We start from the raw sequence: 26347 nt of genomic DNA, 5'->3' as shown, positions 1-26347 counted from the left end.
TTTTGTAATGAATTTTCGAAGAATGAAAATAACGCATCATTTAAAAAAATTCTATATTTATAAAAACTGAATAAGCAGCTTATTACTCGCAATATTGCACGGATTTTTATGTCGACCATCTTTATCGAAGAACAAATCAAGGAAATTTTACTTATCACGGTGAAACGTACAATTACAGTAAGTAATATGTCTCTTAAATTTTAGTTCAGAAAATTAATCAATCAAGGTAACCATTTGCTGCAATTTTTTCACCAACTTGTATTATCTTCTGTCCTCTCGCATTCAAATGAAAACCCCAAAAGAGAAAGAACAGAGCCTAGCTTCCGTCGGTTGGCCAGATCACTGCGTCTCCTTCGATTGGAAGGAGGCAAGGATCGCAGAAGAAGTTGCCAGGCGCCCTGAGGGTCAGTTTACCGTGCGCAACGCCCATCAACGCAACTCAAGAGGCTTACTTCATACTGTGCAAATAACCCTGTCGGCGGTATCCTGCAAGAATGTCCGATCAACAAACCTCATTTCAATAACACACGAGTGTGTGGTTGACGGAGTGGTAAAGATAAGATTTATATACGTATACCTAATACCGAGGTCAAGGAGCATTTACGATTCTTTTTTCTGTGGCTGTAGAAAATTCGTCTGCAGAAAATTTAGAAAGACGATTTCACGTGCTGATAAAAAGGGTATGTATTTACGCGTTCAACTCTGAAATTATACACTTCGGTGTTCAATAGTTAATAAATTTTGTCCCTGATTAAGCAACCGATTTGGATGAGAGAAAAGTATGTGATATATTCTGCAGTCTCTGCAGAATGTATTTCGATAGTTTTTTTTTTTTTTTCGGTATTTGAGTCGACAATTTTGACGAAAAACAGTGATACAAAAAAAAAAAAAATTCAATATCACGACAAAAAATTAATTATTTAACGGCAAAATGTACCCGTGGCAGGCCCAATGAATTGACGTGTGAACACCGCGTTGAAAAGTCTGGTAAAAGTTCATTTATCCACGTTGAGTATAACGTAATATTGAAAGATCGAATGTGGAGGGAAAAAGTCGAGTAGCATACAACGTGTGGGTGACATGTGCGGTGATGAAGCTTCTTTCACATCATCGGCTCCTGATCCAGTGTGCGGGGAGCACACGTGAAGCCCGACACGTTTCACGCTCGCACTAGTTGTGTTATAACTCGGAAATAAAGAGCGCATGCGTGTCTCTTTTGAATAGAGACTTGCGGCTCCGAGTGGAAAAAGGAGTGCGTAAATTCAATTTTGTCATGCGTAATCGCCGAAAGGTAAGCCGCTCGGAAACAAAGAACTGGTTGAGCAACTATAACCGATAATCCGATGTCTTTGTGATTCGTTATTGGCTCACATAATCGTGGTCAATTATCGCTGGCGGATCAGACCGCGTATATAACTTCACACGTGTAAGCAAACAGAGGAAACCTCTTTATACGGTTTGAGTTTGATAAGTTTTAGAGACTTATTTAACGTCACGCTTGTACGTACGATACATCTCTGCAAAGTCCGTGAGGGATGACAACTCGTGAGCTCAGAATAATTTTTTGTTTACAAAGAGTACCTATTTTATGATAATTCATTCAGCGCAGAGGAGGACTTGAAAATAATACAGATTCTTTTTTTACACTATCTTGCTTTACAATGGTTATATAATCGTGCGGAAATCATATAATATTTCAGTTTCACGGGTGCATTTACGCAATTCCAAACCACGCCTAGTTTTCACGTTTACTGTACGTTACAGCTGTACATTTCCATGTATCAGGGTTCATTAATTAGTCTAAAGTACGCGTGCATAAATACCGCAAGGCCTAGAAATAAATGAATAAAATAAAAATGTACCACATACCCCTTGCGGTGTCGATAGCTATCTTTCAACGAACGGCAAAAAACCCCGAGGTAGTGTCGCATGTTGAAAAAGGAATATAGGAATAGAAGGAGGGGATAGGTGATGAAGGACAGTAAAAAATAGAGTCAGATAATCCAACTGGAAACGCAGGCGTGTATTTCGCAGCTTTTCTAATATATCTCGGGGGTGTCCGTGCTGACCGTAGCGCAATATACAACGTTCATTAATCGGATAAGCACCGCCTTGATATCGTCGAAAAGCAGAAGATTCCGAGGCGTGGGTGTGTTAAATCCAGCCGCAATTTGAGCCACGGCCGAGGGCAGGTTTGGTCGAGAATTAGATTTGCAAGTTGACCTGAAAGTAAGCCCCAGCCTTTTTCTCCCGTTCTTTCTGAACTAGGTAATATTACCCGGCAACCCTTTGTAACCTCGCGATGAAAGCCTGGCCAATATAACCGAAACAATTTACCTGAAAGAATTTGCTCCGCTGCTGTTTGAATCCTGCGGGGTTTTGCACGTGGCTAACGCTGCTTTTTCGCTAACTACCTATTCTCTTTTGTAGCACTCTAGAGTGCAAAATGAAAAATAGCATTGAACACGTATGCTGTTTACTCAAGTACCGCCGCGCCTTGGACAAATACATTACCAGCCGCGTGCGGAGGCCAAAAAGAGGGGCGTAAAGTTCTGCGACGTAAAAGTGACACTTCTCGTGCATTAGGAAGGTACGTTTTACTCTTCGCGAAAAAGGGACACGTAGAAACGAAGCTAGAATAAGTTGACGGAAAATTCTGGGCATCTGCGTACGAATAGAATGCTGCGGAAAATCGATTTCTATTAGGTCTCACAACTTTCATCTCGGCGATGAGTCGTCGTTGACGAATAATTATTTCAAACATTTTTCATGATGTTGTAGGCATAGAATTCTTACTGCGCCGTTTATTAATTGTTTTCGCATTTCAAACCCCTCGTGGTCAGTTTGTAAAATATAACAGCAGTAAGTATTCGTCTATGCGCGAAAAAACTACGATCATTATTCATCCTGTCGCTTTACCAACGCGTTCCTCTTATCTTCACTGCTGGCTCGCTTTCGATTCAACATTGCAGGCAGCTATATTTCTCCAGGTGGATAGCCGAACACCGATCTCAACCACTGATATCGTTCGATTATGTTTTTCATATTGTACAAATCATGTGTATATGTATAGATCAGGGAAGATAAAAGGTCCACTTCATCGCTGTCGATGTTAACAATTCCGAAGAACATTAAATAAATACCATTCAACCGCTGCTGCTTCCGGAATTTCCATCCGCAGTGCAAGAGAATTGTAAAAAAAAAAAAAAACATGTAGGAAAGGACACTCCCCGAACCCGTTGCGGGCTGATCGTGAGTACGAGACCGGAAAGTTTTCCTCCTTGTTAGAAAAACAGGCACGCGATTGTTCGAAAACGAAATCGCGACGCGAGGAGGGCAGATGTGGAAAATGCGATAGCTGCTCCCGCGTAGAAGTGAGTTAGTCGCAAAATACGTAGCTACACGTCGAACAGAGGAGTTTATTTTTCAAGACGAAGAAGCCCCGCGCCGGAAACCCCGTAGCTCGAAGCAATCTCGAGTCAGCGAGTGAGTGAGTAACTCAACGTGGGTGCGACTTGAAAGCACGAAGGATGTGTCTTGATTGAGGTTGGTTATCCCCTCGCCCTTCCGCACCCTTTTCCCAGCTGTGCTCGTGCTTCGCGGTGCGTTTCGGTGCCAGAAATTTTTTGCAATTCGATTGCGTCCGCCTCGTCGAGCCGCCGTTCCGAACGCTGACGTAATTAACGGCCCGATACCCAGAGCGGTTTTCACTCGCGGCGCGGCATCAGGCGTGCGTATTCATGTCCCGTACGCGTACGAGTTGGTATAACACGCGGATTCGCGAATCGTCGCTCTACTTCGCTTGTGTCAATCGGCGAACGGGAGTGGCCGGGCTGTTCGCACGTACGTTCGAGGAGGGCAGCTTTCGTCGCGTGACGTTTGAGACGGAGCGGTATCAGTGATTCGAAAAATTTTCAGGGGTGTCTGAGGATCGTTCGTGCGAATCACACCTTCTGCCAAATTCCTTCATCGATTTTATTCACGCGTTGTATAACGTTTCGCCCGTATAATCATCAGTCGGCATAGTCGAGTTGCGAGGGCCGAAATACGGAAGCCAATCTCTGGAGGATGGTTTGATCGGCGTTGCACGTTCTTAGTCGCGTGTGCCGTGACTCGTATCAGATCTTTAGGCTGAAATCGTGCCTTTGTAAAATTTAGTGCGGTGCAGTTCTGCGTTTGGTGAAGAAATTATATCTATAAGAATAATATCGTTAACTCCGGGGATCGCAAGAGTTTTACCGCGTTGTGAGTTCCTGTCGATATGACCAAGTAAACAGATTTCTATCTGTGTTTGCTAATTTTATATTGTATACCTGTCGGGGCTCAACGCTTCTATTTCAATCCGTTATCTGATTCCTGTGACCGCTAGACATCACCGACAGGAAATGACGGCTGAGTGCAGAGGAGTATGCGCGCTGCGTATTCCGACGCACGCGGTTGTCTCAGCTTGAATTTCGCACCCCCTTGGGACACTGAGAACCCGGATCACGTACATCAGAAAACTTATCTAAACCATCATTATTTCAGTGAAAGTATACGTTTACTTAGGTTCCCGATGACGCGTGTTAAACAAAGTCGCATTATTTATTCACTACTTTACAAAATCCATCACGCGATACGTTCCTGCGACATGTTAAAGAACTCATCCCTCTTCGACGATATTTATTATTCGACATGTTCGACGTTGGTCGGTAGAAATACTGTTGGCAATCGTAGCGAATTAATTGCCTGATCATTTTCGAAATATGTCCAGTTGCTTTCATCTGAACGGAATTCAGACTGTTTAGATTTGTAATTTTCAGACTAATTTTCAACAAGGTAAATTTTCGTTTTTCCCGGTATCGTTGATATCAGTATATTTGTTTTTACTGCTCGTGGAAGACTTCCACATAAGTTGACCCGCGATCAATTAGCCGCGTCGCTTGGTTTCTGGAATCGATGACTTACTATGATAAGAAACAGGTATCTCACATCGTCACGATCCAAAAAAACATATCTCTTATGTCTATATACAGAAGATATAACGTCTTTCTTATTAGGAGCTGTCGAAATTTTAGCAAAAACTCAACGCAGCCGGTCAAATCATGAATTTTAGACGAGATGTGACTTTTTGATAGGATCAATTTTACCCAAATTCTAATTTTTCTGTTCCATTTGACTTGTAGTTCAGTATAAGGTACAGGCGGAGAACCTTTTTCCAGTTGCATACTGGGTAAAAAAAATTTTAAACTTGAACGCTTACATACTGTTTATTTGTTTTTTTCTTCTAAGCAGTGATCAAAATAATAAATTATTACAAATTTACCTCAATTGATTATACTTTCTATTCTGATATATTTTTCGGGAATAATTTCTTCTCTCTGAATCCCAGACTATGCGATTATAAAAATTCGCAGTAGAAATTATCGAGAATTATTCAGCCGAGAATTACTTAAATACGAAGTCACTTGATATTTCAATAAGTATTTGTAAAACAACGTATTTGAAAAGGACGTGAAAATCTTCATTTTTGATCCAGTTCTCCAAGAAACTGTTTGTCTGAAACAAATCAAGAAAGTCGGTGAAACTTCAAGTGAGGCATGGTCGAATTGAGCTGAAATATTCCATACATGAACGTATATCCATTCAAGTGGAGTTAAAATGGATTACGCAAATCGCGAAATGAGAAGCTTGGGAAAGTAGTAAAAAAAAAGAGCTCCGAACAACTTTCGTATTAGCCTCACCCGCATTGCTAAGTGACAAAAAAATTTTCTCTAAATCCACCATCATTCGAATTTTGTTCATGCAATAGTCCATCCTATTCGATACGTAACAAATTCAAATTCAACATTTCTTTAAATCTTAATTCGATAAAACGTCAATTCAATATAGTGTTATACTGTTCTTCCGCCTGAATCACCTCGATTTTATGCCTGAAAAATTTGTATTCTACCAAAAATAACATTAACAAACTGTAAAAGCCAGTACAAAACTGTACATCACGTAGCAACCAATATTGCATCGAAACTTTTTACTGTGTAAACTCAAAACCAAAGTCGATTAGGATCTCGCTGAGCAATTAATTTGCCGTTCCAGATATCGTTTAATTACCGAAATGCCGAACCCGTTGTACTTTTTGCAAAACGTTCGGGCCTTCAAAGGCGCAGGGGCTTCGAGCGAGGAGAATACTATCAACAATAACAGTAACAGTGAACCTCCGACAACCGGAAATGATCTCGTTCATTTTGGAAACGACGACCCTCCCGGGCCCGTTGTCATCGATGTTGGCAGGCACGAGAGCACTCTCTCTACTTGGGAGGTACGTTCAAATTTTGAGACTTTACGTAGCCTCTTGACCTGTGAGATAAGCGTAAACTGTCGTCTGGCGAGACTGAAACCCTCGAGACCAAAATGATATGCCACGAAACGTCAACCCTCTAAAACGCGTTATGAAAAAAACACTGGTTTCTTGAAATTAGATTAACAGGGAAGAGAATCAAACTTCAAGACGCGTATAAGAAGGTGTTCGAAATAGTGAAAAATTGTCATTTCGGGTATTTCTATTTGTAATTAACGATTTATCGATAAATACATCACTGCGGTACAGGAAGTAGTGCGTTACGATACAACGGTCCGACGATATTTTTACACGAAAACAGTAGCCAAATCATTTTGATATATCGCTCGCGCAAGATATTTTCCGACTGTCCCAGCGGCGCGGAGGCACATCTGAGGTAATATCGCGAGTAGGTTCGAAATATCTGTTGGATTTATGACCCTTTTTATCAGAGTAAGGATTCCGCAACCGCGTCGCACTCGAGAATCATCCTGCGGAGACGTTGGAGTGTCGCCAAAAATATGTAAATTTCAGGACGAGGGAATAGAACGCAGAGCAATTCTATTCCCCACGGAAAATAACTTGCACCTATTATGTATTTTTCAAACGCGTTCACTAGATCTGGGTACAGATACGTTGTATGTACCTTCGTTAATAAGGGGACTTGTCGTTTTTGGCCAAGAATATATGTCTATCGCGAGAACCCTATTGTTTACTAAATATTCAAGTGGTAATTTTATCGCCCACGAACTGGCAGGCAGAAAACCAAGCATTATTCGTTTTTACGACCGATCAGTGCTCGTTTTGAAAGGCATTGCTGAAAGACATCCGAGACAGGTATTTGCACAATATATTAGTTGTTCGAATATAATCGCATGGTTGTTGGAAAGCGGTACGAGAACGTCGTAATGGTAATTTTGTAAATGAGTAAGTGATCGGATTATTTCTGTTCTTGACGTATTTTATGACTGAGTAATTGGTACAACATAAAAATCATGGGCGAGTGCCACCCAGTTTCGTTTTTAATTAACAATCTAAAGCGAAGTCTTCGGCGTAAATTGAATGAGAACTGTATTCTCAATCGAGTGTTTTTCGTTTGAACGAACAAATTGAACGTGTAATACGATAATACACAGCGCAGGAATGAACAGCAGAAGAATTATCAAGTAGCAGAAGAGTCACGTATAAAACGCTCCTCGCCTTCATCTTGACTATCGATCTTCTTGTTGTCAAGATCAAATTGCGATGGTACACTCGCGATTCGTATAATCAACGTGTAACTTGGGTTGATGTTAAATCTTTGCGGCTGCAATTCGATTACATACTCTAACTACCTTTCAGCTTTTGGTCTTGCTGACCCCGTTAATTATATTGAAACAGGTGAGATCGATCTCAATTGCGATCCTAGATTCAGAATCGCCATATTGATCGAGGGTAAATAGCCGCAGGTAGCGTTAGACAAGTAGAAAAATTCTGAATCAACCGTGTGACCGGATTAAAAATAACAGAAAATCATAAAACTGTTACCGCGGACTGCTTTGGTGCTAATAACAAACATTATCTATCGGGCAAATTTTTTCGACTCTATAGATAATAGAATGATGATTTCGCGAAAAAAGATTTTTCATTGCCAAAGCAAACGGGGTATCTAATTTTGTCACCATCGGTTCCTTTGCATCTAAGTCATGTAAATAATTAAGCGATTACAAAGTTGCAGAAAATGAGATGATTATCCGTTGCAAACAGTTTAAAGTTTTATGCAATCAGACGTGGTTGTTTCCGTTCCGCGAACTGTTATTTATCAGATGTAACAAGGGTCAGCGGCTACGAAGTAAATGAAATAAGTTAAAATATAAAAACGGTTTTAACGCCAGAGAGCTTGACATAAATTTCCATCCATTAGAGCGACGAAACGTGGTTGATAGAGACCACATCCCATCCTAAGGAAAAAATAATTAATGAAATGGAGCGAAAAGAAATAAATGAAATGAAAAATGCGAATATCAAGTCGTGCGTATAGTACCTAATTCGATTGTTATCATAACACTAGGACAATATTATGGTCGCTATCTTTGCCAAACAAACGAGCAAACAAAATACTGTATACACTCTTGAAATTTTTCAAGCGTTAAAGGACCGTGTAGTCCGTGTTAGCGCCACAGACGACAGTTGCTCGCACTAAGGCTTTCAGTAGGGTGAGCACCCCCAGCTGAATCAGTCGTCCTATTCTAACGCACCCTCGTCCACATTTCGTCTCGCTTTATCTCTCGTTCCACGTGCAATTTTACATCGTTGATTAGTGACTCCGCGATAATCATATCCAAGAAAATCTTCGTCTTAGCGCGGTAAGATATTGAAAATGTATCTTTCCTTTTTTTCTTCTTTTTTTCTCTTTGACACATTTTTATATTCAATTATTCTTTTAATTAGATTCTCTTTGAACGTCATTATTCTTCTGTTGCGTGTATTCTGAATCAAGATCGGTCCAATGCTTGTACCGTAATACTTCTCTTCTGATCCAAAGTCACTTTCAACAATTAGGAGCGGCCCCAAATGATGATTTCTATGTTGTAGGGGGGAAATTTTTTTATACGATCCTTGTAATAAAACAAATTGTCCTGGTGGTGAAAAGACAAGTTCGCTAAGGTCTATAAGGCAATGATTTTATTTGAAAACAAAATAAACAGATAATTCAGTGGTATACTACCAGAAATTAGGAAATTGAGTGGTACCAGTGAACAAACGAAAAGGTCTAATACAAGGAACGCTGATTTCACGAGCGTTCCTCTCACTTGGCGAATGAGAATAGGCAACTAATTAATTAATCAGTCAAATGAAATATCGAGAATCCCTGACAAATAAACAGGTGTGAGCTCTAGTGTCAATCAAATTTAATTCAATTGAACAAATTCCATTGAAGTCCCCTGCAATTGTAACATCATAAGCTGGTATTTGTAAAACGAGATGATTAATTTCTATTTTGATTCAAAGCGGTATAAAATGTCAGCACGGTCCGAGAAACGCTCACACACGTATTGTTTTTCACTTTTAATCCCCCTTTGCTTTTCGCAGCGCTGGATGAAAAAACGTGGGATCGGAAACGGGGAAAAAAATACAACACAGAAAGCAGAACTACAAACGATGATACCGAAGTCTGGCAACCGGATTTCACGGGGAAAATCTCGCGAGGAACCACAAGTAGAAAAATTGGCCGAAGTCTGTCTCCTCAGCCACAGCCCCTATCGTATTCTAAGGGTAAGTCCGCTGCTCATACTTTATCAGCAGTCTTTTCTCCGCGAACATTCGTTGAGTCCCAGTCAAAGACCCTGCGGAGGATTTCAGTTAGCTATGGGGATGCAGGGAATCTAAACATATTTCCCGATTGCAACGCGCACTGATTTTTTACAGTTTCCTTAGTGCTGGTGATCCAGCAATATTTTCTTTCTTTCACTGTTTTTTACATTTCCACCAGTCAGTGCCAACAGATCATACACCTAAAGCAATACGCCAAAGCTTTTCATTCACCCGACCGAAGCTGATCAAAGGGTGAACGGATGCGCTCTAAATCGTACGTCGTGACATGAGTGGTGTGTATGCGTGTTTGGCTGTCGCGTAACATCGAAGCTCACGCATGCCGGTACAATGTTATGGCGAGTAAAATACCTTCGATGATCTCCCGCCACATGAGTGCATGTATACATGAAATAATCGCCGATTCTTTTCACCATTATCCGTATCACCTGGTAACGGCTAAAAGACAGCATATGGCACTTGGCTGTAAGATTAAAAGCCACTTTGCTGCTCGTCGCTTCGAAATTTCAACAACGGAAATACATTAAAAAAATATCGCTAATTATTCGCGGGGTCTACAATGATTACATTGCTCTTTGCATCTGCCACATACCTATTGCTTATAATTCAAACTCGAATGCCTTGACTAGTGATAATTGAAATGTGTAATGTGACTTGATATAGGCAGTGGATATATTTCCCTTTTGTGCAATGAGCAAAAGATCAGTTGCGAAGTTACCTTCACTTAGGATTATGAGAAAATTGTTGTTGAAATAGTCGGGATAATGAATAAGGAAGCATTTTGAACGTGCTCTAAAACGAACGTGTGAAAAATTCACAAGCTATATTTTACACGAAAGTAGAATTTCCTGTCAGATACTCATCAAAAAACTATTCTACTAACGAGTCTGATCGCATGGCGATAATTTTGAGCTTGACGTGAGCAAATTTGAATGACGCAGAACGGCATGTTTCGTGGGATACATTTTCATTTCGTCAGTCACGAAATGATATGCAATGCGACGACGATAAGAGGTAAGATACGAACAATTCGAACGAAAACTATGCTGATACACGTAACAGAATAAAAGCTGCATGCCGTTCAAAAAGTAGTTTTATTACATCGACTTAACCTTCGTACTTAGTTGTGAATATATTCAGAGAGCAGTAATAAAAATATTCTAATTCTTCATAGTGTGGTAAATTCGACAACTTCCTCGGACTATAGTTTTGATGAAGTGTTTAACGTCATAGACATTAGTTTAGAACAACATGTTAAATGTACAGAATATGACCACACTGGTATGATATTGATGATACCGTAATCAGATACGCATATCATGTGGCGAATGTATTTCACTGCCTGACTGTCGTTTGGCACGGTTGTGAAATCTAACTCGGTGATGAGAGTGATGCTTGGAAGACAGTATATAATATCGACGAGATATCGTACAATCGTATGTAATTTTCCCTCAAATCAGCTTTCAGACACACATGTGTACCTGGATCTGGCTTACCGATTGACAAGCAAGTATGACATTTAGCCGTGTTATTCATTTATCATTATATGGGTTGTAAACTTTTGTGCTACACAATGCAAGCTAATAATGTTGGCAAATATTTACTTAAACCCTATTCGTGGTTTCATATACCTAATGTAAATTAATTTTTTTTTTTTTTGCCAGATTATCATCAATGTATGAATTATTTTGCTATTCATATTTTGTTATTCATACTTGATCATTTTAAGTTTGATAAGTTTAGGGTCTATCTGACCCCAGTATGGCACCAGTGTGATTCCAGAGACATGTGGAAGCAAAGGGTTAAATTTCAATCACGCCTTTATTGTGAATCATCAGAGGTGCTTTTTGGAGGGATCCTATTTACAAAAGTGTACTTAGCCATTCGATTGTGCAGCACTCAACTATAATAATGCCACTGGCGCTGCTGGCTCGGCTGCACTCACGACCAAACTTAAACTCATTTACCATTCTATACATATAAAGCAACATAGCATGTAGTTTGTGCGCAAACGTGGATATTGTTGATACAGCGTAAGAGTAATGTACAGTTATCGTTAATATAGGTATGAGAAAAAATATTATCCCTTCTCCAAACTCTAGACAAGGGTACATTTCGGAAAGTGGATTACATGTTTCTATACATTAAATTGGTAGATAAAGAAGAAAACAAATATCGATCAGACCGCATGAGCTTCTGAAGCGCACAAATTTACGGGGTATCTTATATCTTCATTGTACTACTGAACTTGAGAAGCATATTGTAGTTTCTTGGTAATTTGCATTTATGAACGCAGAGTGTGATTTAGTATCGACGTGGTAAGTAATTATATTAATGTTGCTAACTTGATTTTAACGTGCAAACTAGATGCGGACTTGATTATGACCGAAGAGAAACCGTGCCAGAATCTATTGCGCAATTCTTGATAAACAATTTTGCAGAAGGTTCTTGATTGCGAGTCGTCTTCTAGCGAAGAACGACCCCTTGGGTCTTTGCCTGGTGGTTACCAAACTCTGTAATCGAACGAACCTCGCCGATGAAAGTCCCATGTTAATTACGCGACTGCGGAGCCGGTGGAATTAGTGTATCGATCAAATCTCAAACCCTTGAAAATTGGAATCACCAATTACGCAACTGTGCACGTTCGACACGCAGGTTAAACTGTAGAGTGTACATGTACTCAAGCTTTTACCCAAAAACTCAACACTGTTTGGCCGTCGTGGATCCTGGAGTATCTGCCCGCGAGAAGTATACCTGGTTGAACTTGGGGATTACTTAAAAGTTTACTCATCCCTGCTCCATAATCCAAACACGTGAACTGCACCTCTAACATAGCAGGCATTACGTAACTCGATTATAATTAGCGAACATTTTGAAGACCAAGAAAACAGAACCAAAGTCGAGGACGGTGTTAGTGCTCATTGTCAGTTGTTCAACCGAGTTCACCGAGGAATATCAGCAGCTTTTACTGATCGTTAGTGTATAACATAGATGAAACAGTGGAGAGTTGATTTTTCGAGCTTGCAATATGAGCCTGGCATTCGTTGTGGTATAAAATTATCATTGTATTTTTGCATATGAAATTTTAATTGGTATTTCAAAGGGTTGTTTTAATTTTTTGTAGTACCTGCCTACACGCGAATGAGTTTCCTTATAATTTCGCCAGAGGCATCATTTATTTCGAGGTGTTCGAACCCACGCGCTTTTCCACTTTCCGGGCGGTTACCTGTCCTTGAAAATTTTCACGCGCAGCCGAAAGCAACGCGGCGACGTTCGGCGTCCCAGCTTTCTCTCCAGAACTGCCTTATCACTCCGTAGCGATATGTCATGCGTCCTGCAAGCTTCGGCCGAGTAGTTGATTCGTTCGAATACGATCTCCCGCCCAATCGTTCGACAATTTTTTACCACTCACTGATTTCGAGCAACCGAATATCATTCGGCAATTTTTAATAAAGTGCCAATATAAGTGAGCATCGATTGTTTGAAAAACATTTTCTTCCTACGAAGTGATTGTGAAAACGCTTAGGTACCAGCATCGCGGTAAAAACCTGAAGGCCAGTCTAATAGAATAAATCACTGACGATCAGTGATATCAACTTGTGCTCTCAATATCTGTTACTAGTGATACTTTGTTTGAACAGTCAAATTTTAAATACTATAAGTTGTTTGCTTCCAAGGATTCGGTATTAATGGTAAAATAATTTTGAAAAAAGAAGACATTCGTCAAGTGCGCTAAATTAGTTGATATGAACTGTTTACTGTAAATAAAACATCAAAAAAAAAGAAAATATATAGAAAAATCGATAGAAAGCATTTTTGGGCGTACTCGCGATTCATCAAAATTGGATGAAGACTCTGATAATTTATTTTGATCCGTTAATTAATCATTAGTTCTGACTGTGAACTAAATAAAATACAATTATAATCTGAAGTTATTTGAAACGTTGAAATATAGCGATAACAAATGAACATTTCGGCTATAGTGCCCGATTCCAGGATGTATTACACTGTTAAAAATGTTTGTCAATTCATGATACATTCGCTACACAAACGCCTTTCGCACAGTAAAAGGAATTAAACAATACTGTTTTTATTTTCGCAGCATCATAGTTATTTTTCGATTTGGGAATTTCTTTTTCATAAACTAAGCTTTGATAGAAAATGCTTTTGCTTGACTATAATTTATCAAACGCACCAAACTTGTGTAGTAAATGTATATTCTTTCGTATCTGTTCTTACTGTTAATTGCACATGAAATTCAATGAACTCGAGTGGTAAATGTACTATATCCGTATGGTGAATTTACTATTTTGTACATGGGAATGGAGTTTCGAATCATGACCAGAAAGTTTACGAAAAAAACATTTTCAACAGTGTATGACAGCCGTAAATAAACGTGGAAACTGGCAGAAGATGGCTCGCCGATGGAGAACCGTCTTTATCGGTTTTAAATCCTTGAGGAAATTGTCTCCTGACGAATTGATAAAGGTACTTGTATTTCACATCATCTTCTCTCGCTTCAAACATTAGTCAAATAATCCCGCCCCTTCCATCCGCATGGCGAAATTACGTTGGAATTCGCTACCCTAATTTTGCAATATAAATCACGATTTTTCTCACAGTTCCACAATTTGACCTGCGAGAGTATTGAAAATTTTTCAGTAGACAGGCTAATATTTAAATGTAGATTTAAAGAACGACAAAATTATGGGAAAATCTTTCTAACGCGTCTATTCTCAACTGCTTTCACAGAAAGTTTATTTTTTGGTTACATTAAGTTACAGTATTAATGCAACACTTATTTGGCCCTGCGTTTAAGGATCGTGAATTAAACGCGTAAAAAATTTTTACTTTTTGGATTATATCTATGGGGTTATAATTCAAGGCAAAAATGTACGGGTACGTGGATCTTGCACGATTTTACTTCTACCATCTCGTGATTCACTTAGATTTTATTGATTGATCAATAATTGCTGAGAATAAAGAAACGTACATGGTCCTTACAACTTTGTTCGGATGATTACGTTAAGCATTGATATATATGTATTCGCAATTCAATTATTACGGAGAAAATGTCTAAAACTTGGAAACGGCCAAATATCGTCAAAGAAATTCAACGAAGTTTACAATCGATAACAGGCTAGTCTTATTATAATTACCTAACCTATCACATTTTATTGACAACCTAATTTTGTCTCAAGTTGCAGGGTATATTAAAACAGTATCTTATTATACATGGTTTTATGGCCATCACATTCTTAACCTACTTAGCACAATCCTGCAGAACGGGTGAAATAGTTTTTCTTATTTCTTTTTTCTTGTAAGACAAAAAACTAATCGTTGCAATGAGAGCTTGATTCAAACTGTTAATTTCCATAGGTAGCGTAAAAAACGCGCAGCTTACCAAGTACTCGACGTAGAGCAAATTGCAAACATCAAACTGCAATATTGCAAGTCTGTGAAAAACTGTAAAGCCGATTATTCAATAATCCTCATGCGGTTCGCGTGAACATCTGCTCGATGGTGACCTCCAGTACCCCAAATTTGTAACCGAGCTTAAAAAACTAGAACAGAATCTTCTCGGTCCAACCCTACATAGGTGGTTAGAAATTTTTCATTCTCATTCCGTATTCCAACTAAAGCATTGCGAAGTTTAATGTCTTTACCATTTCCAATCGTGACTGGAATTTTTGCTAAGTCTTTATACCAAAACGCAGCAAGTATGCACAGAACAATTTACCCAGTTCCGTCCACCGAAATATGTAAACTGTGATAATTGACAAGAAGAGAAAGAATGTCTGAAGCGTCTTGCTGCATAGTTATCGGCTTGAACTAATCCTCCGTGCCTTATCTCTTTTGGCGCTGATGCGATACATATTTAAGCCACCCCATTATTCACCCTCTAACCCTTGACATCCACTTTCGTTCTTGCCTTTAATCCCTGCGAGTCTTGTAAGACTGACAACGAGAGTCGCTATACTGACTGGCATAACGAACGGTTGCGCTAATCCCATCGTTCGTCTGCTTTGCTATTCCAGGCAGCCGAGAGCGGAAGTCTCGAGGAATTCACACGGCTTTACCGGAACGAACCTGGTCGTCTGAACATCCAGGATGGCCGAGGTAGGGCCGCGGTGCATCAAGCCGCGGCCAGAAACAGAGTCAACATTCTCCAGTTTATTCACACCAACGGCGGAAGTAAGTAGACATTGAAATGCAGAGTGAAAAGGGCGAACGCCAACCATAAAGATAAATCAGCCGCCTGGATAAAAAAAATATAATAATTAACAAGATAAAATATCCACTAACGGTGTAAGCGAATCAATATCCCGGCAATACGAAATGAATTTGAAAAAAATTGTCGAAATAGTTTAAGGCTAATGTTTTTGATGTTTTTCTAATGTTTTCGGCGGATTTTACCCACTGACCACATCCCAGCAAATTTTGAACACGCTGTAACTCTAAAACCTTTTCTAGAATTACTGATACCTTAATTTGCGTTATTCGCATTTTCTCAGTTTCATCTATACATACCTAATAGAACTTTTGTTTCATTCGTGTCCACTAACATTGCCGCAAATGACATTGCGGGTGGCTTTTAATCAGATTTTCCTCTTCTCCAATTCTTCAATTCGGACGGTTCTGCCACTTCATCTTAAAAGTAGGGGTAGGTCTTCCAGAATAGAGAAATTGAAAGCTCGAGTTCTTGACCTTCCTCCACTTGTCCCTTGCTGACTCTAATGAAAGCGTATCGATTCATGCATCTCAGTTTTACGATTCTCCATGTTGATTTGGCACAGTTCTTCGTCTGCGCAAAGGAGTGTACCAGCTTTAAGATCGCGGTGGTCGGATCGTTACGCGGACTGGCGGGCAGCCAAGAGTATGAGATAACTGTGAAAAAACTTGAACGGGTGTAACTCTTCGTTAAAATGAACAGTCAATGGAGCAACTGAGCCACACTCACGTGCAGGACCAAAGTAATTAGGATGCCCAGGAGATATTAATCTATGTGCTATCCTGCCGCGCTACAGAGTTTGCGTCTTCTTTTTTTCCTCCAGCTCTTCTTCAACGGTCTCTAATCTCATTTCCTTAGAGTGCTGCAGCTTGTTTACACTACTGGTTCTCACGCATTCGGGCGGAAAACTGGAAGCAGTGAAACCGCATGATGTAACTACCGTAACTAGTTCGCCATCAAACGAGTCTTTGACTGTAATTTCAACACTTCGACGATGTAGTTAGCCGTATGCAAAAGTAGCAGTGAGAGGTCGGTTCTGATCGCGACATCGTAATTCCATTGACCGTAGAGTTCGGCTTCCCTAGTCGTTCGTGAAAGATGACCTGAACGTCTGTTTAACGCTAATTGGTCACTCTGGATAAATTTCACCCCAAATATTTTTCAAACTCCTCAAAGAGTTCAGAAATAGACTTTCATAGTTTTTTTTACTCGATTTTTTTACTCGAAACTTAACTTTGCCAATGTTTTACAATATTTAAATATTCAATTTTGATTAGGAAAACTAAGAAAACTTTTTCTGCAACCCTTAAACAATACATATATATTATTTTTTAGACTTTTAAAACTCATTCCCGAAGCGGGATATCAATTTTTTGCAGCTGAGGTGAATTTCACCCAGTGTGATCGTTATGCGATTCTACTGAGGTGCGACCAATTAGGGTTAAAAGCAATCTTCCCGCGTTAAAGTTTCTCCTGCTTCCATCGATTCCAGGCAGCTTCTCGAAAATGTTCGTGGTTATACATACAACCGCGGGAAATGTGACGAAAGGGTGGCCTTGACTTTGGAAATGTCTAGAATCGATAAAAACATCAGTGAATGAAATGTCGTTCGTTTTGCTATACGATCGTCGTTGTAAAGCCGATTATTGAACCCCAGAAATTCTTTGGAATATCTCTCCTCCGATAATGATATTTCCAAGTACTTTATACGCCTATAAAGCCGTACTTTTTCAAAGAATTGGTAAAAATAATCCACTCGATCGAACATTGAAAAAAGTTTCTCTTTGAAGAGAACCATCTAAAATTCAGTCACTGTTCTTTTTACTTGTCTCTTATCACGTTTACAGAAAAAGTCTTACCCTTTGTCGCGATGAAAGAAAAATCGTTACGACCGATGGAAAATACGAAAACAACGACGTCCTATAATTGTCATGGGGGTTACGTTAAGTCTCATTTTTCGAATATAACGTCTCGATCTTACGGCGAAATATGAAGCGATCGCGTTATCTTCTTTTCAGACTGAATGAACTCAATATGGGTAATCTGTTCCAGATATGAACTTACAAGATAATGTCGGAAATACCCCACTTCACGTAGCCATCGAAAACGTTTGTCTTGAAGCTATCGACTTCCTCCTCCTCAAGTAAGTCAATTCAAAACTAATATCTTTGCCAACCGGAATCTCCCATCGATAAGTTTACCTGCAGTTCCTTCAGATGGATGAAGTTATTCCCAAGCACCGCGTCCTGTAACCGAGCCCGACAATCATTACTTAGGTGAACTTCCATCCAGATAAGAATTTCATTGCCATAATATAAGCTTTACCATGTTCCCAACAATTAAACAAATGTGATTTCCGTTCAAAAGCCCATTTATTGGTAACTAGTTAATTTGAATTGAAAGTTTCTATCTTTTAATGGGTTCGAGTTCGAGTACCCGGTAGTTTGAAAAATAATCCTCCGACAAAATTCAAACATTTATTCAATCCGCGGTCACATTCATTGAAAAGTTTTCTACGGAACTGGTCGAGTCAATTTGTTGCCAGTCGACCGGGAATGCTTAATAGGCATTAAGCTCAAATTCGTCTGTACCGTACTATTAATTAAATAAACCCTTAATTTGAAAGGCACCATCGTCTCGCCGTTCATTAATGATTAATCAAAGTATGATCCTGCACTTGCTGCTACTGCCTACACCTTAATTGTAGCAACGTCGATACTTCAATTCTGAACGAGAAGAAGCAGGCCCCAATTCACATGGCGACTGAATTGAACAAAGTGGATGTACTTAGTACGATGTTAAAGTACCGAGACAAAATCGACGTACAACAGGGTGGCGAACATGGGAGGACGGCGTTGCATCTCGCTGCCATCTATGACCATGACGAATGCGCCAGGATATTGGTGAGTGAAGTAAATTTTAATAATTGCAATTTACCCACTAGGGATCGATCATGCAAATCAGTTAAAAAGACACGAGTAAACTCCTAACTCTGACAAAGAACAAATATTGAACTTTCTTACCGCATGAGTGATTGGATTTAAAATTTTTTTATAATTCACTAAATTTACGGGAGCAACCATGTTTTTTTTTCACAGCAGCTCGCTGCCTTTATTCCACCTTGGCGCATTGATGACGAAAGTATTCTGCGCCAAGTTTTTGTGTGTACTGAATTTAAATGTCATAATTCTTTTTTATCATGAGTGTCCTTGACTCTTGGAAAATTGTTATAATTCAATATTCCTTTCCTTGATGCAAGAATACAGAAACAATTAAACTTGGAGATTCGAATCAAAAATATCTGAGTTCTGTGGTTCTTGTTACGAGATAGTGTGAATGAAAACACAACATATATGTATATTTTTATATGCAATTCTAACGAATGCCAAACTGGCAGCATTCGCATTTCTCGTACGGAAACCTTATAAGTTAAGCTTTGATATTAGCAATAAATATAGAAATCAATTTGCTCGAACACGTGTAAATTTCCTAGTAAATTGAAAATAATGCAAATAAAAAGCAACCCCAAACAACCCTCACCTTGATCAAACACAAATACGCTGAATAATGATTAGGCACGTAACCGGGTGCGCGCAAGAAAAACTTGCTGCGCATGTATATATTTTGAAACGATAAACTCAATCAAACTTTACGTAAATGCCACAGAATTTCCCATAAATCTAACAGTGAAGATTGGCTGATACTGACGCTAAGCCACCGGAGCGCAGTAATCAAACTATACCAAAATTAAAACGACATGATTTGGTGACAACAAGCGACCACACAACCGGTTCATTCCGTGCTTACGCCGTCGACGAGGATTTCGATCGAACCCTCTAATCAACGGCCAATCTTTTTCTACTAGTATAAAATTTATCATCGTTCGCCACAGATCACGGATTTCCAAGCTTCGCCAAGAAAGCCCTGCAACAACGGATACTACCCGATTCACGAGGCTGCAAAGAACGCGTCGTCAAGAACAATGGAGGTGTTTCTGCAATGGGGTGAGTCCAAGGGCTGCACGCGAGAAGACATGATCTGCTTCCACGACGCCGAAGGCAACGCACCCCTGCACTCGGCTGTTCACGGCGGAGACATCAAGGTGAATGAAACACTGATTCCACATCTTCAACAATTACAATGTGTACAATCTTCACGTCTGTCCATCACTTCCTGTTTGCCGTTTTCAGGCTGTCGAACTTTGTTTGAAATCAGGAGCGAAAATATCAACCCAACAGCAAGACTATTCTACCCCCGTGCATCTGGCCTGCGCTCAGGGTGCCATCGATATTGTGAAACTTATGTTTGCCCTCCAGCCATCGGAGAAATACGCATGTTTGACGTCATGCGACGTACAGAAAATGACGCCTCTCCACTGCGCCGCGATGTTCGACCATCCGGAGATAGCTGAGTACCTGATCCTCGAGGGTAAGGATTACTGACGTTGTGGAGAATCTGGCGCGAATTTCGACTCAGACTTAACCCGTGCTTCGTTTCTCATTCCCACGAGCGTAGGAGCCGACATAAACGCACTGGACAAGGAAAAACGGTCTCCGTTGCTCTTGGCTTCTGCTAGGGGCGCTTGGAGAACGGTTCACAGCCTGATTCGTCTCGGCGCGGACATATACCTGAAGGACGTTAACCACAGGAACGTTTTGCACCTGGTCGTCATGAACGGCGGAAGGCTGGAGGAGTTCGCGGAAGAAGTAAGCAAGGTACCTAAGTTGTTCCAGTTATCCAATCCCTTCGTCATCGTCGAAATAATCGCGGGAGCTAATCCATCACTTCGCAGTCCAACGTGAGCCTGCTCCAGTTGTTGAACGAAAAAGACGACACCGGATGCTCACCTCTCCACTACGCCAGTCGCGAGGGTCACATACGGAGTCTGGAGAACCTCATACGTCTTGGAGCTTGCATCAATCTGAAGAACAACAACAAAGAAAGTCCTCTTCATTTTGCAGCAAGGTAGGTAACTGATCGCTGCTTCGCGAGACTTTGATGTGAATAATAAAACAACTGACGAGTAATTAACCTGCCTCTGTATTAAGGTACGGGAGGTACAACACCGCGCGGCAGCTTCTCGACTCGGAGAAGGGAACATTCATAATAAACGAAAGCGACGGGGAAGGCTTGACGCCACTGCACATCGCCTCTCAGCAAGGTATGTTGTGAGGTTGTCTCTTTCGGAAGTTCTATGCTTCGCCGAAGGGTTCGCCGTAGTCAAAATCGAGAATACACTCTTACAATTAGTGAGGAATCGTTCGAATCCCCCTTTTTTCAATAAGTTCATCAAGTATTTAACCTGCAGTTTGACAATTTCGCTACATTTTTCATCACCATGAATCAACGAATAACATTATACCAAACCCCGCGTATCTGACGGTGTATGATCTTAGAAGATACATTAGCTCTCGCTAAAGGCCGACTCCTCCTCTTAGGACATATGCGAGTTGTTCAGCTACTTTTGGACAGAGGTGCTCTTCTTCATCGAGATCACAACGGGCGGAATCCTCTACACCTAGCAGCAATGAGCGGCTACACTCAGACCATGGAGCTTCTCCACAGCGTCCACTCGCAACTGCTGGACCAAATAGACAAGGATGGCAACACGGCATTGCACCTGGCTACTATGGAGAACAAACCCAACGCCATATCCCTATTACTATCAATGGGCTGCAAGCTGCTCTACAATTTTATGGATATGAGTGCGATCGATTATGCCATATATTACAAATTCCCTGAAGCGGCGTTGGCAATGGTTACTCACGAGGAGAGGTGAGTTCCGAATCTTGAAAATTCTCTCGCGGACTGCTTACTGATTACTTAAATCTGTGACATTCGTGCTTACGCGTTTAGGGCCCAAAAAATCATGGCTATGAAGTCGGACAAGCATCCCTGCGTGACTCTCGCCCTGATCGCATCCATGCCACGGGTGTTCGAAGCCGTTCAGGACAAGTGTATTACGAAAGCGAACTGCAAAAAGGACTCGAAATGCTTTTACGTTCGTGAGATTCAATTTTTATATGAAATAATATTCATAGCTACACCAGTGCTGATAATTGCTTTTCCAACAATCACATTGTTAGTTGGATTCAGGTTTTCAGTAAATGTTTCTTCACTCTTTCTTTACAGATCAAATATTCCTTCGCCTGCCTCGAGTGCCCGACCCAGGATGATAAATTTGGTGAAACTTTAGTAGCAGCCGCACCTGTTCCCCTCCCGGCTCTCAATGTAAGTCTCACTCCAAATTGTCATCCTAACATCTAAAGTAAATTGACATGGTGTACAGAATATTGGGTCGTCGTTTAACGCGTACCGGTTCCTGTAAGCTACCAACTATTTGTGGATATTTCAGGCCATGGTAATTCACGGCAGAGTGGAGCTTCTGGCACATCCCCTCAGCCAAAAATACCTACAAATGAAATGGAATTCTTACGGGAAATATTTTCACATAGCCAACCTTCTCTTCTACACGATTTTTCTCACCTTCGTCACTCTCTTCTCGTCGCAGCTGATGAACATGACTAGTGGGAACAGGATGCTAATCGACATGAACAATATGAACGGATCTAACGTAACCATGAACGAAGAAGTAAGGTCAAAGAAACTCGTTGCAGCAATTGCAGCCGTTCGTCTTCCGCCATTAAAAAGAATAGATAAAAATTTCAAACCTCTCCGCAGATTCGACAGCGTCTCTCGACAACCGATGACTTCAAAACAACCACGGCAATGTCAGTCAGCGCAACGGTGACGATGATTTACGTAACACTGAGCGTTTTCCGCGAATTACTTCAGCTATACCAGCAAAGGTGGAAGTATCTACTTGACCCGACGAATCTGGTCTCTTGGCTCTTATACATATCTTCTAGTATAATGGTCGTGCCAATTTTCATCGGTAGACTCGACGAGATACAGTTTTCTTGCGCATCGATCACCGTTTTTCTTAGCTGGTTTAATTTGCTATTACTGTTGCAAAGGTGAGAAAAATTTTTAGTGATAAAACAATGTCGATGAGAGATCTAATTCCTCGTTTTCAAACCCTGTTTTCCAGATTCGATCAGGTCGGGATATACGTCGTCATGTTCCTCGAAATACTGCAGACGTTGATCAAAGTGTTTCTCGTATTTTCCATCCTCATTATCGCGTTCGGTCTCTCCTTCTACATTCTCCTGTCGAAGGTGAGTATCAAATGACTTAAATAATGTCCAATATTTTCACCGATATTGTTGAACCATAAAAAATCTTGGCGCTTTAATCCAGGGCAACCACATCTCGTTCAATAGCGTACCGATGTCACTTATGACAACATTCGCCATGATGCTGGGGGAAATAGACTTTCACGGAACCTACGTCGAGCCTTATTACCATCGCTGCACCAAGTGCCGTCCTGAGGATACTAAAGGTCTACCCTTTCCACTACCAGCCTTCATCATACTCGGTCTATTCATGGTTCTTATGCCGATCTTACTCATGAACTTGCTCAACGGTCTAGCAATTGGTGATATAGAATCCGTCCGCAGGAATGCTCAATTGAAGAGATTGGCCATGCAGGTACGCACACCTTCTGTATTTGATTACTCATGAGAATCAACACTTAAGTATTTTGATCCACAAGTATCAACAGCGACTGGAGCCGCGGCTTCGATTGAATTCCTGTCTTCGCATCTTTAGGTTGTCTTGCACACCGAACTCGAGAGGAAACTACCCCAAATGTTACTGAGAAAAGTTGACAAAAAAGAACTGAAAGTCTACCCAAACGAAATGAAATGCAAGCTTGGTTTTCTTGACTTCGTGCTGAAGAAATGGTTCTGTAATCCATTTTCAGATGACGGTGGGTAAAAATGCAAAACACAAGGTTCCACATTTTTTACGGAGGGCACGCAAAAGCGATCGTGTTCGAATTCTACAAAGTTTCGTTCAAAATTGTTAAAATAAAGAACCGTATAACCGATCAATCTTTCTGCGACTGCCTTGCGTCAAAATGGAATTTTTCATGCAATAACTGTTTTACAAAATCTTAATAAATTTTTTCATCTCTGTTTGCTTCCACTTGGAATGCTCTACGCTGCATGAATGGTTGTTAATGTAGATTCACAAAATTATGATACATTGTTGTCAAGCTTGATAATTCTTCTCAAAGTACAAACTGATCGTTATTGAATGCTTAGTACTGCCATTTGACACGTAGAAATTCTTGCATTCATATTTCACTTATAAGCTCCATAAACATAGTTTGGATATAATAATATTTTCGAAAGTCGTTGTGATGAAATACGGTCATTAGTACAAGAGCATCGAGATATCGAAAAAAAAAAAATGATACACTGCAGTGGTCAGTTTTTTCCACCGTTTGGTAATAGTGTCTTAAGCAGAAGAAGGCTGTGTTACAGACGATGCGCGCAGAGTAGCGGTAGAAAATCAACCAGGATTTCCAGCTGCCAACCGAGCTCACGGTAACGCATGTGCACAATTAGTATTTGGATACTGTATATTTATTTTGGAAACTTTTGCACTTTTACACAATCAACACAATTTGTCACGTTTAACAATATTGTGTCACATTATATAAATGGTATCATATGGATGTAAAAGATTATCTAATTGTCTGCCACGTCATAAGACTTATATACTCGATAAATGTACACTTGCATTTCGATTACGGGATAACCAATTCTAAGGGCAATGAGAAAAAGGAAAAGCCAATTGCAGTTATTTTATGCTTTATTTCGCTTAGGTACAGACATGGTGCTAGAAAATAATGAAGATTACGTAACTCAGGAATTGGAGAAACAAAAACGGCGACTCAAAGAAATCACTGTGTCGTTGGAATCGCAACACCAGCTATTGCGTCTGATAGTACAGGTAATCATCGCGATCTCCGATTTCATAGTCAATGATTAAAGCTCTAAAATCTCAGGGTGAAAAATATGAATGTAGCTGAACCCAGAACAATATTTTGCACCATCCCTTGTTATTCCACTTCAGAAAATGGAGATAAAAACCGAGGCTGACGACGTGGACGAGGGTGTGTCTCCTGGTGAATTGAGACTTGTACTGAAGATGAACAACAAATGGAATTTTCCAAGGAATAACAGAAAACTCCGAAGTGCCGTGAGCTTTAACAGAGGATCGTTACCGTAGAGTATTTTCCGGAGGTCAAACCTTGTCGCCCTTTGAGGGTTTTGATGTGTGGGTATATAAATTCGCCTACTTTGATATGCGCTAACAAGAAACAGTATTTACGGTGCTTAATTACGAATTCAATTTCAGGGGCGCAAAGAATATAGTCCGTGCGTAACACAGACGCGAATTGAATGTTGTGATATCGATAACAGATAATTTTAGTATACTTGTTTGATGTATTGCCATATTTCAATTCATTCACTATATAGACCAACTGCATTTATCCCTTTCGAATTTGCTTGTGCAACTCAAGTGCCAGTCGTGATTTTTATACATGAAAAGATTGAAAAAGGAAAAAGAAAACTATTTTGTTTTCGAACATTTATTCAGACTATATTTAATAATGTAGGTCAATTTTTACATTATACTTATTAGATTGAGATATAGATACGTAACACTCATGTACAAAGTACATGGTGCACTTCTGAACTCGTTAAATCGTAATGACTGTTTGCTAAAGTGTTACAAATGCCGTACATTCCGTACTGTTACGAATGAATGCCTTAATTGTTTTCTACTTGGAAATGACGATGAAACTTCGTATCGTGTAGGGAATTCACGATACTTAGGGTATAATAATATTATATGAATCGATTTTATGGAGGGTGAGGGAGCTGAGATTTAGGTGAAACTGATTGCCGGTACAGTGTATTTTATACACTACGATATGGTGTGGCGGATAGTAGATAGGCTGAGATTTGTTTACTCGTAAATTTTAAAACTTATGAAGAATCGAGTATGCACTTAAACGGTCTACAAAAAGTGCAGGGAAAGCTTTACCTGCTCGGCGGACTGGTTAATGAATGCAGTTTTTATCACTACAATTTAAATTTAGGTAAATAACTAAGAGAATTGACGAAGCGATGAAACTCCGAAAGTACCAAAAAAAAAAATTTATAAATCGTATAAAAAATACTAATTTATATATACATCATTACGTATGTAAGGTAATTCATGTCGGAACAAAATTTTAGTTTATATATCGATGTATTGTTGTATAAATAAAAAGCTGTTTTCAGTGTCAAATATTCGCCACTTTAAAATATCTTCTAATGCAAACACAATTTATTACTTGTTTGTTTCTTCGCGTCTTCTGCACAAATTTCAAACGCTGTATTTTTTCGTTCAAATTCATAGAATCTCCAAGTAATTTTGCAACCCCTACTCGCTGTTCACTGTGCCAAAAAGGGTCGAGATTAAACGTGAAAAACTCTCACGATACGTAATACGGTGCTTATAAATTGCAAGTTTCTAAATTAATCAACAAGTTCATGAGAAGTAAATAATTCGATTTACCGTAAAAC

At 40.0% G+C, this 26347-nt stretch overlaps 1 protein-coding gene across 1 annotated transcript; it reads left to right on the top strand.

Moving 5' to 3' along the window:
• The first annotated feature begins 514 nt into the window (after nucleotides 1–514).
• On the top strand, nucleotides 515–26069 carry LOC124212069 (Transient receptor potential cation channel A1). Its single transcript, XM_069133604.1, has 22 exons — nucleotides 515–550; nucleotides 6076–6298; nucleotides 9389–9571; nucleotides 15667–15823; nucleotides 17913–18003; nucleotides 18568–18763; nucleotides 19753–19962; nucleotides 20051–20288; nucleotides 20376–20575; nucleotides 20653–20825; nucleotides 20909–21021; nucleotides 21299–21635; nucleotides 21717–21861; nucleotides 21993–22091; nucleotides 22216–22452; nucleotides 22542–22837; nucleotides 22912–23038; nucleotides 23121–23411; nucleotides 23532–23691; nucleotides 24251–24313; nucleotides 24595–24722; nucleotides 24846–26069. Exons 2-22 carry the CDS (start codon nucleotides 6095–6097, stop codon nucleotides 24999–25001), a joined length of 3804 nt encoding a protein of 1267 aa, XP_068989705.1. The 5' UTR covers nucleotides 515–550; nucleotides 6076–6094; the 3' UTR covers nucleotides 25002–26069.
• Nucleotides 26070–26347: the final 278 nt, after the last annotated feature.

The sequence above is a fragment of the Neodiprion pinetum genome, chromosome 2 (genome assembly GCF_021155775.2).
Source record: "Neodiprion pinetum isolate iyNeoPine1 chromosome 2, iyNeoPine1.2, whole genome shotgun sequence".
NCBI classification, from domain to species: domain Eukaryota; kingdom Metazoa; phylum Arthropoda; class Insecta; order Hymenoptera; family Diprionidae; genus Neodiprion; species Neodiprion pinetum.
This window is presented reverse-complemented; position numbering and strand designations above follow the sequence as displayed.

Bases quoted from the DNA above. Each gene is read 5' to 3' on its own strand.
- LOC124212069 (XM_069133604.1), top strand. From the start codon at position 6,095: ATGCCGAACCCGTTGTACTTTTTGCAAAACGTTCGGGCCTTCAAAGGC. The intron at 18,004-18,567 runs GTAAGTCAATTC...CCTTAATTGTAG, and splicing joins ATCGACTTCCTCCTCCTCAA to CAACGTCGATACTTCAATTC. The intron at 21,862-21,992 runs GTTCGTGAGATT...CTTTCTTTACAG, and splicing joins AGGACTCGAAATGCTTTTAC to ATCAAATATTCCTTCGCCTG.